The sequence below is a fragment of the Aristolochia californica genome, unplaced genomic scaffold, assembly GCF_029961685.1.
Source record: "Aristolochia californica isolate CCGP_79_NKW_82.1479 unplaced genomic scaffold, dmAriCali1.0.hap1 SCAF_10, whole genome shotgun sequence".
Taxonomy (NCBI): Eukaryota; Viridiplantae; Streptophyta; class Magnoliopsida; order Piperales; family Aristolochiaceae; genus Aristolochia; species Aristolochia californica.
In genome coordinates this window covers 29582562-29596228 of record NW_027181771.1, presented here as the reverse complement: position 1 = coordinate 29596228, position 13667 = coordinate 29582562, and the positions used below count along the sequence as shown (strand labels likewise).

At 37.5% G+C, this 13667-nt stretch overlaps 1 protein-coding gene across 1 annotated transcript; it reads left to right on the top strand.

The window, feature by feature from the left end:
• The first annotated feature begins 8475 nt into the window (after positions 1-8475).
• LOC137935307 (3-oxoacyl-[acyl-carrier-protein] synthase I, chloroplastic-like) lies at positions 8476-12081 on the top strand. Its single transcript, XM_068779979.1, has 7 exons — positions 8476-9189; positions 10100-10531; positions 10708-10881; positions 11195-11308; positions 11389-11490; positions 11593-11659; positions 11749-12081. Exons 1-7 carry the CDS (start codon positions 8731-8733, stop codon positions 11814-11816), a joined length of 1416 nt encoding a protein of 471 aa, XP_068636080.1. The 5' UTR covers positions 8476-8730; the 3' UTR covers positions 11817-12081.
• The last annotated feature ends 1586 nt before the right edge of the window (positions 12082-13667 follow it).

The following is a 13667-nucleotide window of genomic DNA, read 5'->3' as shown; positions in this document are numbered from 1 at the left end:
AAATATACTCATGAACATTGACTACAACAAAAAATAAACCATATAAAACGGTAAAGAGTTTCACTTCAACCAGAAACTCCTACACATAATATCTATGCTCATATCACTCAAAAAATAACATTATAACCTGCACATTATGTGTTGACTATAGATTGACTCTCACATTGCTTTTGATGATAACAAAACTTAATTGAGCTAATAATTTGAAAATTTAGTATTTCAAATACTTAACCTTCAAGAGCATCCCAGGGTCTAAAGCATCAAAACCAAAATGAAGACATTAAGCAAAAAATGAAGAACATCTGTTGAAGAAGCATCCATAAGGAAGAAGTCAATGTGAAGACTCGAGTTCAAGCATCAAAGATATAAGTTTAAACTCAGTCAATTTATGTAAGATCGTATTTTAATTTTTATTCCTTAAGTACATGTCAAGGTTGAAGCTTTAGGACATTAAGAGTGTATATAAACATGTTTAGAATCATCATAATTAATCACTTAGACGCATGTTAAAGCACTTAGAGATAAGTTCTCATGCTTTATAAAGACATATAATTTTATTTGGCATTGGAATGATCGATCAGTCTCTGACTATGATCTATCATCCAAAACTGTGTAGGCCAGAAATATAAAACATGATCGACCAACCATAACTGATTGATAGATCATCCAGGACATGACCATTTCATGCTTTAACACATGACCGGTCATCCTATTGAGATTGATCAATCATGATCATCCAGGACATGACCATTTCATGCTTTAACACATGACTAATCATCCTATTGAGATTGATCAATCAAAGCTATCCAGGCAAGCTGAATTAACATGGAATGATCAATCATCCCTCTAGATTGATTGATCAATCAGAACATTGCCAATAAGGGACTTCAAGCATAATCGATCAAATAAAATTATACATAACGATCATACTTACATTGCACAGCCAGAGAGAATCTCGATTGAAAGATCAACCACTCGCAATGAATGATCAACATAACTTTTCTAGAGCAACGATAACATATTGATTGATCAAACCATTAATCAATAAGTCACTATCTAATAAAAATTTAGGCATTATGATCAATTGATCAATCAATCACTTGCCATTGATCAATCAATCAACAATCTAATTTTTCCAACGAGCAAATAATGACTAGCTTGAGTTGGAAAAGCCATAAATACCTCACCAAACCATGAGTAAAGAGAGTCATGAGCATTTATTGGCATATATTCAAGCCACAAAGTTTTATCTGTTAAGTTGTGGAGCCTAATTAACGCCCTATGCCACAATATATTAATTGTTATTTTATTAAGGACAGTTTGGGAATTTTACTCTTGTAATGCGGTTGCCCTAATTTTCTCTTTATAATTGAGGGGTGCCGCTATTAGGGTTGTTAGAATATGAGACCCACCATGGTTGCACGAGCTAGTGGGACCATCCATGAGGATGTGAGAAACCAAGAGGAGTCATCACACAAGCTGACATGAGTTGGACGATTTGGAGATCTAGTGGGACCCACAAAGATACCACGAGTTGGTATCTTTATCACAAGAGCTGGAAGATCAAGTGGGATCCACAAAGGTACCACACAAGCTGACATCTCAGCCAAAAGAGTCATGTCCTTATAGAAAAATTAAAGATTGATATATGTTAGACTTCTAAATTAAGCTGAGTTATCTTTGGTAAATGTAGATAAACTCTACCACTCCTCCACTATAAATAGAGGAGGCCTTGTACTTGAAAAAATCAATCAAAGTAAAGAGTTCTCTCTTCTCACTTTCTCTTGTGGAGCTCTCTTCCTTCTTCTTTTTTTCTTCTTCTCTGTTTTCTACCCTAGAGCTCTCTCTCTCTCCTTCTTTTCTTTCTTCCCTCTCTTACTTGCTCGAGATATTAGTAATGGGGTCCTAAATTCAACATGGTATCAGAGTATCAAATTTAGGATCCTCGTGTCAAAGGAATGCTCTAAGAAGATATGATCAAAGTTGCTCATAGAAGACTCTTTATGAAGCAAGATTGAAGCTCATGAGATAAGTTTTTTTGTTTATAATATTATTGATTTATGCTTTTGGTTTTCGGATATTAGACGATGGTTTAGATATGTTTTTACGAATGTCTACATCTTATAAGATTATGGAAATATATATGCATCTTGGATTGAAAAAAGTTACCAAGGCAATTTTGTCGGTTTGGAAAATTTTGACCAACACCAGTTTATGTTGAGATTTTTGCATAAAGAGTTATAATTCTGTGGGAACAATATTCCCTGATAAAAAAGAATGATATTGAGACTATTATGAGTGATTGTTTCAGAAATATGATTACTTAGCTTTTATGCTAAGTTTCTCCATTAACCGAGTTGGTTAAAGACCTCTACTTGCTTTCTTTGATTAGTAGTTGATTGGAGAATTTGTTTTAAGTTGAATCATTATTATGGTTGAAGAAAATATGAGTATTAAGAGTGATATACTTAGAATTACTACGATACCTTTGCAAGGGGTATCAAATTTCATGAGCTGGTCCACATCGGTTAGAAGGTTTCTTATAACAAAGAACCTACTGGGTCATCTCACCAATTGTGGACCACCAGTTGATGAAGAGGATATATTTTTATAACAAGTGGCTAAAATTGATACTTTGGTGATTAGTTGGCTAATCAATAACATGGTAGAACATGTCTCCAACAATATTATTCATCTTGATACTGTGAAGCAAATTTGGAAGACATGTGCTAAGCTATATTCTAGTCCCTATAATCTACATAGGCCATATGATCTTCTCCAAAAGATGTTGAACACTAAACAAGGAGAGAACATCCATGAATACTTGGCCCACTTTAGAGGCCTTCTTCAAGAGTGGAAATTAGCTATGCCTACTACCACAGATGTTTCGGTACAAGACAAGTAAAAAGTAGCATTAGTCATAGCTATTTGCCTTGCAAATATTAAACCATATCTTGAGGTTGCTAAGAGTCAACTTCTTAGCTCTTCTAGGATTCCCACTTTTGATGATATAAGTGTCACACTTCTCTGTATTCCAGATGTTTCTCCCTCTAATATTGAAGTGTCATTTGCTATGTACTCTGGACATAGGGGAACATCATCTGACCAAGGCCGAGGCCGGGGCAGAAATTATAGAGGAGGACGAGGAAGAGATGAAAGAAATGGGTTTGACAGAACAAATAGGAAGGAATGCACTCATTGTGGGAGATATGGCCACACTATAGACACATGCTTTTATTTAAAGGAATGGTCATACTGTGGAAGAACTAGCTACTCTAGAGAAAAATGTTATAAAGCCAATGGCAAACCAGACTGGAATAAAGCTAATCAAGCTTTAGTGAGTGATACCAAAGAGGATCCATCTACCACATCAACAGAAAAGAAAATATTTACTGATGCAGAGTATGAGTTGTTCCACAAAATGGAAACAATGATGGGTTTCTCTCTAAGTACTTTCTCAACTACCATTGCCACCACCGCTTCAGATATGCTATTTGCCTCCCCTTCATCCTAGATAATTGACTCAGGAGCCTTCTAGCATCTTATAGGTAACAAAAATTTATTACACTTAGTTTCTCCGTATCTTTCACATAAATTTGTTATCATAGCTGACGGTTCATAAACTAAAGTCCAAGGGAAATGATCCACTTCTGTTACACCATCACTTCTGCGTATTGATATCCTATTTGTTCCTACCTTCTTTTTGAATCTTTTACCGATTAGTCAGCACACCAAATATTTTAATTGCTCTATCATCTTCTCACCCACTTCATGTGTGTTTCATGATCTTATAACAAAACAGGTGATTGGTGGAGACTATGAATAAGGGGGTTCTACTACTTAGATGTGCCAAAAATAAATATTGTTTCCACCAGTGCAACTGAATCAAGGTTATGGTACAATCGGTTGGGACATCCGTCCGCATAATCTCTTTATCATATTTTTCCTACTCTTAAAGCAAGGTTAGAGTTTCATTGTGAAGTTCGTCAAATGAGTAAACATTAGAGGTCTATATACTCACCTCACCCAGAAGTTAAAAGTGTTACTCCTTTTTCATTAGTTCATACCGATGTATTGGGGACCCTTGAGCGTCTCATATATTTCTCAAGTCAAATATTTTATAACATTTATTGATGACTTCACTCATACCACTTGGTTATTTCTGTTTAAAAACATTATGAAATACCGTTGATTTTTAAATATTTTCATGCTATGGTACTCACTCAGTTTGGTCAGAAAATAAAAATACTCAGGTCTGATAATGCCAAAGAATACTCCTCCAAAGACCTTGACTCATTTTATCAAGAAAATGACATTATCCATCAAACATCATGTGCCTACACTCCTTAACAAAATGGTGTAGTTGAACGGAAGAACCGTCATATTCTTGAGGTAGCTCACGGTTTACTATATGCCATGAAAGTTTCATACTTTTATTGGCCACATGCAATCCATACCGCATGTTTTCTTATAAATCGATTACCATCTTCCGTTCTTGGTAATAAATTACCTTACTCTCTATTGTTACCAAATGATGATCTTTTTCCACTAGCTTTGAAAGTCTTCGGGTGTCAATGTTTTGTTCATATTTCCTCCCCAAAACACAGTAAACTTGATCCCAAATCCATCAAGTGTATTTTCTTAGGATACTCTCACATACAAAAGGGTTATGTTTGTTATAATCCCACTACTCAAAATTTTCTGGTGTCCAGAGATGTCACATTTTTTTAAGACTTTTCTTTCTATTATGATAGTGTTCTTCCTGGCCTTTCTTCAGTACCAGGTTCTCCTCGATCGATTGTGCCCCATGCTACATAAACTATTTAGCCCCCAAAAACACTGGTCAACACCACACATGCTAAGTTTACAGATCCCATCTCTTCTCCAAATATTTTTTGTCCACAATATGATACTCGTCCTATTGCCATAAGAAAAGAACCCAGATCATGCACCATACCCTCTACTTCTCATCCCATATCAAATTTTGTGTCTCATCATCGTCTGTCCCCTATATGTTGTCAATTTCTTCTCTTCTATTTCCTCCATATCTGTACCTTGGTCCTATCAGGGGGCTCTCAAACATCTAGGGTGGAAGGCGGCAATAGATTAAAAAATACAGGCACTATATGAAAATCAAACATGGGCTCTAGTCCCACTCCTATCAAATAAGAAACCTATCAGTTACAAATGGGTGTTTATTATGAAACACAATTCGGATGGGTCTATGGCTTGGCTGAAGGCTCGCCTCATTGCTAAAGGCTATACACAATGTTATGAAATTGATTATAAGGAAACCTTATCTCCAGTGGAAAAAATGAACTCGGTACATGTGTTATTATCTCTGGCAACTAATTTTTCTTGGCAAGTATATCAACTTGATGTAAAAAATGCATTTCAGAATGGGGATATCAAAGAAGAAATTTATATGCATCAACCATCTGGGTATGTGGTTGAGGGGGAGTCCATATGTCGAATAAAAAAATCTCTTTATGGTCTGAAACAGTCTCCTCATGTATGGTTTGAAAATTTTAGCCAAGCACTCATGTGGGCTGGATTTCATAGATGCTCTAGAGATCACTCCGTATTTATTAAAGACGCACCTAAGGGCAAGTGATTCTGGCAGTATGTATTGATGATATTATTATAACCGGTAGCGATCTCGAGGGCATCCAAAAAATAAAAGAAAGGATATGTGTTGAATTCAAGACAAAGGATCTCAAACTATTCAAATATTTTTTGGGTATTGAAGTACTACAATCCAGACATGGAATTGTACTATCTCAAATGAAGTATGTCCTTGACCTATTGGAGGAGACATGAATGATGGGATGTAGACCAACAGAAATTCCTATGAACTCAAATAAAAAATTATGTGCATGTATTGGAGAAGAGGTAGATATCGAGAAATATCAAAGATTAGTGGGAAAACTTATTTACCTTTGTGTAGCGAGGCCAGATATTTCATATGTAGTTAGTGTGGTAAGTCAATATATGCACAATCCACAACTAAGTCATTGAAAAACACTAGAAAGGATATTGTGATATCTAAAAGGAGCTATAGGAAGAGGGTTTCTCTATAAAAATCATGGGCACTCCAACATTGAAGGATTCACAAATGCGGACTGGGCCGGATCCCCGGATGACAGAAAATCTACTTTGGGATATTGTACAATGGTTGGAGGGAACTTGGTTAAATGGAAAAAAAAAAACAAACAGAATGTAGTTGCATGGTGTACTGCTGAAGTAGAATACAGAGCAATGACACACACATTCAATGAACTCCTATGGATCAGATCTCTTTTTACTGAACTGGGATTCTACAAAGAAGCTCCTATGAACCTATATTGCGATAATCAGGCAGCAATACACATCACATCGAATCCAGTCTTCCATGAGAGAACAAAGCGTATTAATGTAGACTGCCAGTTCATACGAGAAAAATTCCAAATAGGCATCTTATCTCTCAAGCATATATCTTCACAAAATCAAGTTGTAGACATTCTCACCAAACTAGTCACTCATAAAATTTTGTCCACTATCTGTAGCAAGCTGGGCATCTATCATGTTTTCTCACCCCCAACTTGAGGGGGAAGTGTTACAATGTGGGACCCAACTTGTTTGCACGAGTTGGTGGGATCCACCATGAGGACGTGATAAGACAAGAGGAGTCATCACACAAGCTGGCATGAGTTGGAAGATAAGAAGCACGAGCTGGAATGAGTTGGAAGATTTGAAGATCAAGTGGGACCCACAAAGATACCATGAGCTGGTATCCTTATCACATGAGCTGGAAAATTAAGTGGGACCCAAAAAGATAAAACACGAGCTTGCATCTTCAACCTATGGTCATGTCCTTATGGAAGAGTTAGAGTTTGAGTTATGTTAGACTTTTAAATTATGTTGAGTTTATCTTATCATGATAGGTTTATCTTTAAGAGTTAGAGTTGGAATGTAATTAGGAGAATGAAGTTGTTTTCCCTTCTCTCTCTCTCGTGTAGAGTTCCCTTCTTGCCTAAAATATATTTTTTTCTCTCTCCTCTACCCGAGAACTCTCTCTCACCTTATTTTTTCTTTTTCCCTCTCTCACCTTGCTCGAGATATTAATAATGGGGTCCTAAATTCAACAAATAATGACAAAAATGGGGAAATAATTAGATAAGGGGAGCTTTGATGTAGGCCTATTAGGGGGGACAGGGGGAGGGAGGGGGGCGCAGCAATTTGATGATTTATTTGGATAGTATGATTTATGACAGAAATTTTGATGATCCATATGGAAGGATGTATTACTTGGGTGTCTTGAGTGCAGAAGTTATAGTGGTCCAAGCATATATTGGTTCTAATAGTAACAAAAAGGAAGAGAAGTAACAAAATTAAGAGAGAACTTTTTTTCTAGAGGAATGCTAACAGGAAAGTGTAAGGAAAATTTAATACGAAAATCTTCACATTAACCAAAAACTTGAAGCATTTGTACCATTTTTTGGGACAAAAAAACTTTACTCTTGATTTTTCTTGATTCTTTTTATCTTTAAGAAATTTTAAAAATAATAGAAAAATGTGTTACCTATTGCTATAATAGGAAACTATAGGGAAAATAAATAAATAAAACACAAAAAAGATTCTTTATCACTTACCTCTTACTTTTAACCTTATTCTTTATTATTTATAAAATTATTTTATTTCTAATATAAATACAAACACCATATATGAAAAATAAATCAAGAAATACTAAAGTGGTTCTTGATCACTTACCACTTACTTTTAAACTTATTCTTTATTAGTTATAAAAATTAATTTATTTCTAATATAAATATAAACACCATAAAAAAATTTTCATTGTTTCTTCTGGCGACACAAACACAAGGAAATAGGTCAAAGAGAATTTTTTCCAATAGAAAAATTTCCATGAGAAAATTAATTAAAGGAAAAATGATTTTCCCATCATCTTGTTTTCCTATGACGGCTCAAACTGTCTCCTATGGTGATTTCAAGGTTTTTGAGTTTTGAAGTTAAAATTTTATAATAATTTTGTCATAGATTGATGAATTTTGGACAATAAGGATAAAATTATAGAATGACATTCTAAAATGCTCACCATAAGATTAGAAAGATCTTGGTTTAACCTTAGGTTTTTTATGATTAAATATTCATAGTCTACTAATCCAAAAAAAAAAAAAAATCTTTTTTTGGATAAGTTTCATTTTGTAGCTTCACCAAAATGACAGTTTTCTTCTCTTTCAAAAGGGAAATTAACCAAAAAAGAGTTTTTGGCCTTCCACCATGGTGGAGCCACTTTCTTTTGTTTCTTGGCACCTCAAGTTAGACTTAGCTGGATCTCCCACTACACCAAAAATGACTTGACAAATCCCCATTCATTTTTAATGAAGGATTTATTACCTATCCACTCTACAGCCTAGATTTGAAGTCTATTTACTCCCTTGCCTGCCCACTCTTGCGCTCCTCGTGTCCCAACACTTCTCACACATGCATGCCAGCCACACGTTTTGCAAATCCGACCACAGAGGGCACCGGATCTCGTGAGTCTCGTCTTTCTTGCCTCCCGCTAGCAGTTGGTCGTAACGTGCTCTACCCCTCTCCCTCTCTCGTCTCTGGAAATCTCAGGGGCCCTCTCCAGCTACCTGTGTTTTCCAAAGAATCGAACGTCTCCTTTCTTTTTCAGCGGTTCCAACTGTTGTGTGCATCTCTGTGTCGCCTCTCCTCCATTTCGCCTACATGCAGACCCTCCAGGTTCAGTCGCCCTCCCTCCGGGTCTCACCCTCAGACCTTCTTGCCCGGCGATCCCCGACCTTCCCCATCCTCCACCGTCCCAATGTCCGCCGCTCTCATCCCCGACCTATTGTACTGGCTTCTGTTTCTGGGGCTCCCAAACGGGAGACAGATCCTAAGAAGAGAGTTGTGATCACTGGTATGGGTCTTGTTTCCGTCTTCGGGAATGACGTCGATACCTACTACGACCGGCTCCTCTCCGGTGAGAGCGGCATCGGTCCTATCGATCGCTTTGATGCTTCCAAGTTTCCCACCAGATTCGGTGGTCAGATCCGGGGATTCACATCCGATGGGTACATCGACGGAAAGAACGATCGACGGCTTGATGACAGCCTCAGATACTGCCTTGTCAGTGGCCAGAAGGCTCTCGAAAATGCGGGCTTGGGACGCACCGATTTAAGCAAGGTGGGTTCCTTATGCTTGTTATTTTCTTTGAATATGAGGTGTGTACGTTGCTTAATTTCTTTGAGCTGCATGCTACTTGTTCGGCGAAATAATTCTTGGTGTCGTGTTGTACGGCTGGAAGTTGATCTTGGGGCTTTCTTTTGGGTGAATGCTGGTTTTGGATCTCTGTTCTGTGTTTGTGCATGTAGTCGCTGCATCTTTTCGAGATGGAGCAATAAGTGTCTTCTCTTTCCCGCTTATGTGCTAAATTGTCCAGGAAGTCATTTTGCTCGGCTCTAGGATTACATTTGACTTTGTACCAAATTTCAGTCGCCGCTAGCTATATGTCTATATTCTTGGATGAGTCCAGTATTCTGTTTTACCTTATTGGTTGTTTAACATCCGGCTATTGTCATAGCGGGAACACGGAAAATTTGCTGTAAACATGACAGATTAGGGTTTTCTCACTCGGGCAAAGCCTTGTTCTGGTCATTATAGATCACCTGCTCCTCAGAATCATAGGTGTCAGATGAAGCAGATTTTAGTTCCGTTTCTCACTTGATCAGGTGAGAATTTGGGATTCACAAAAACTGCAAAATATTTTTGACAACCACACTTTTTTAGAACACATTGATCAGACATATATGAACCACCATCTTTTAAATTGAGTTGTCGTGAAGAATGTTACTCTAGGTGGAATTAGTGCATACTTGAATCCTATGAAGCAATTGCGTTCAACTTTATTCGTGGAGCTATTACTCCAGAGCTTTCTTTATAGAAATGTAGCTGTTGGCTCCTGTTTGACATTTAGTTCGTTATGAAGGGTTTTTTCAACCCCCCTTATGGAGATATCCTCTTCAGTTATGATCTATCATTGGATTTACATAGTTGAGTTAAAATGTTTCATAATGGTATGGGTTGATGTTTGCAGATTGACAAGGTGCGAGCTGGTGTGCTTGTTGGGACTGGTATGGGTGGTCTTACAGTGTTCTCTGATGGTGTCCAAGCTCTTATAGAGCGCGGATATCGGAAAATTACTCCATTTTTTATTCCTTATGCTATAACCAACATGGGTTCTGCTCTGCTTGGAATTGAACTTGGTTTCATGGGTCCCAACTATTCAATATCTACTGCATGTGCTACATCCAATTATTGCTTCTATGCTGCTGCTAACCATATTCGGAAAGGTGAAGCTGATCTAATGGTTGCTGGTGGAACTGAAGCTGCAATTATTCCCATAGGTTTAGGTGGATTTGTTGCTTGTAGGGCCTTATCTCAGAGAAATGATGATCCGCAGAGAGCTTCAAGGCCATGGGACAAAGACCGAGATGGTTTTGTTATGGGCGAAGGAGCTGGAGTTTTGGTAAGTTTGGGATCTCTTTCGGTTCATAAGTTAAGGATTTGGTTGACCTCTTAGTATATCAAATTTGCCCTTTCTGACATCTGCAGTGAATATTGCATGAGTGGTAGATTCTCAACTCATTTTCTTGTAGAACTTGATGATTTTAATATTTTTATTTATTTATTGACATTTTGTAGGTAATGGAGAGCCTTGAACATGCAATGAAGCGTGGAGCCCCCATAATTGCTGAATATTTGGGTGGAGCTGTAACTTGTGATGCCTATCATATGACTGATCCTCGTGCAGATGGACTTGGGGTTTCTTCGTGCATTGAGAGAAGTCTTGAAGATGCTGGAGTGGCATCAGAAGAGGTATTCTCCTAGCCGAGATGTTTTTTTTTGTAAGTGTTGATTACACACAAATTACATCCATCCTACTTCCCTTTGTGAGACTTGAACTTGAGACCTCTCACTTGGAACCCCTGGCACCAGTGTGGTCCTTGAGACAAAGGCCTAATCTATTGTCATTTTTCCTTAATCGTGATTGATATGCTACAGAAGCTATACTTATTACTGGATTGGTTCCTATAGAAGCGCCTGATTAATGTTCGCACTCAAATTTCATCTGTGCTGGATGAGGATGTCTTAGTAATTTCTAATCTCTTCTTTTCTGTGTTATGTATAGGTTAACTACATAAATGCACATGCAACTTCCACGATTGTTGGTGATCTGGCAGAGATAAATGCTATAAAGAAGTTCTTCAAGAATGCTTCAGAGATCAAAATAAATTCAACCAAGGTGAGTTACCAGTTTTCAATCATCTTGAACGATTTTATGAGTAGGCATGTGCATCAGAGTTGACTCGTGGCACTTTGCAGTCTATGATTGGGCATTGCCTTGGAGCAGCTGGGGGCCTGGAAGCCATTGCCACGGTGAAAGCAATAACTACCGGATGGCTGCATCCTACAATAAACCAATTTGTAAGAATTTCATTATAGAGTATTGTATTTGGTAAAAAAGAAAAAGAAAAATTCAAATGCCTTCTAATTAATGCTTTTGCTGCTTTTCTCCATGAACGACAGAACCCGGAGCCTTCAGTTGAGTTTGACACAGTGGCTAATCAAAAGAAGCAGCATGAAGTGAATGTTGGTAGGTTACCAAACTTTAGTTATAAACTGATGAGGAGGACATTTTTACTCTCAAGCGAGAAAGGATGATAATTTAAATATTTTGTGCAGCTATTTCTAATTCCTTTGGATTCGGAGGACACAACTCGGTGGTGGTCTTTTCTGCATTCAAGCCTTGATTGCAGATTGTTCTACATTTTTGTATGAACATTGCAGCTAATCAGTTGTAGAGAACGTCTCCATCACTGCCCATTAGAATACGTCAAATTGTGACTGATGGGTTGTGATACTTTTTGGTGTAATTCAATGGAGGTGAGACTGAGTTAGGATTAGGAACCCTCTCTAGTTGAGCATATCACACCTGGGTCTTCTACTAAGGCTACCAATCTGGCCACTGTTAAAGCGATATTTTGACAATTTTATACCCTAATTGCATTCCTGAAATGTTGATTGTGTTCTTCTTTCTAAAGCTTATTTAATGGCAAAGTGGGTGGAAAGCAGCAGACACAAAAGAAAGCTCTCGCGTGGAGGATATCTGGATTCTGGAATAGTTTATTAGTTGATGGAGTAGCTTCATAGAGCTTTGGAGGCATGACTTTTGCGCCCTGTCAGCATTTCCGTCTTCTACAGTTTTACGAAGGGGGGGTTAGTTAACATGACTCAAGAGATGATCTTCATGCGCATTATTTAGTTCATGTCCTGATGTCGTTAGGGAACGCCAAACTTCATGTCATGTACATGATCATCCATGACTCAGGAGTTCATGTCCCAAGAGTAAACGACGGAAAGTGTTTTCTGTCCGATTTTGAGAATCATGTACATGACTCATGCGCAGGGCTCTCTCTGGCGCACACCGTCTTGTTCCCCTAGCCCCTCTGTCGTCTCCCTAAACCCTGAGCTCTTTGCTCCCTCTCTCGTCTCCACCGCCCCTCTTCGGTCTCCCTCTCTACGACCTCTCCCTCTCGACCTCCGTTGTAGAGTACGGGAAACCGAGAGGCTCTGCGACGGAGGTCGAGAGGGAGAGGAGAGGGAAGGAGGCCTTCCTCTCTAGGCGACGACTTCTCTTCTCTCGGCGTTCCTCACTTCTCTCTCTCTCCCCCCACCCCAACGCGTCGGCCATCCTCCCTCTCTACCTCCGTGGCAAAGCACGGGAGGTCGAACATCTGTTACAGAGCTTCTCGGCCTCCCTCTCTTCTCCCTCTCGGCGTACTCTCGGAGCGCCGCCTTTATCGACGTTGCATGTCACAGTCTCCGTTGCCTGCTGACTCGTCGCTGAGGAAGACGACGATGGTTTAATTTTTCTTAAGTTAGGAAAAATTAAACTATCGTCATAAAAATTATTAATTTATAAATTTTATTTATAAAATAATTATTTTTATTTATTTAATATATTAAAATAATGATTTAATAGTCATAATTAAAATATTGTTAAAATAAATATTTGATAAATTATTTTGGCATAATTATCTGATTGCTATAGTTAATTAAACCAATGGTTTTAAATTTTGTGATAATATATTATTAATTAATAATACATAAATATATTATGTACAAATATATAGTGTGTTAAAGTTATGATTAGAACAATTTTTTATCTTAAATTATTTATTTTTAGGTTTAATTACAAGTGTAATATATGTTATTAATAAACGTATTATTTTTGTTTTTGTTATTTAAAACGTTATTTATTTATTATTTGTAATTAATCATGTGCATATTTCATTGGCTCATATAATTACCATATTAATGCACAATAAAATATCTAATTCAATTAATACATATATTAATATATTTAATTATACATTAAATAACTTATTCGTGTAGTAATAATGATTGTTTTACCTAAGTTGGGGTTTAAGGATTATGTTGTAATTAAGTGTACTATAAGGGTTTAGGGATTCTCTTATTTTTTATGTTTTTCTCATGTTAGGGCACTAACATTGGAAACTGTTTTCCAGTGCACATGAAGTCATCAACACTAACACCAAGTGCGAAGATGATTTTCATGTACATGACTGACATGATCTCCA

Bases quoted from the DNA above. Each gene is read 5' to 3' on its own strand.
- LOC137935307 (XM_068779979.1), top strand. From the start codon at position 8,731: ATGCAGACCCTCCAGGTTCAGTCGCCCTCCCTCCGGGTCTCACCCTCA. The intron at 11,309-11,388 runs GTGAGTTACCAG...GGCACTTTGCAG, and splicing joins TCAAAATAAATTCAACCAAG to TCTATGATTGGGCATTGCCT. The intron at 11,491-11,592 runs GTAAGAATTTCA...CATGAACGACAG, and splicing joins ATCCTACAATAAACCAATTT to AACCCGGAGCCTTCAGTTGA.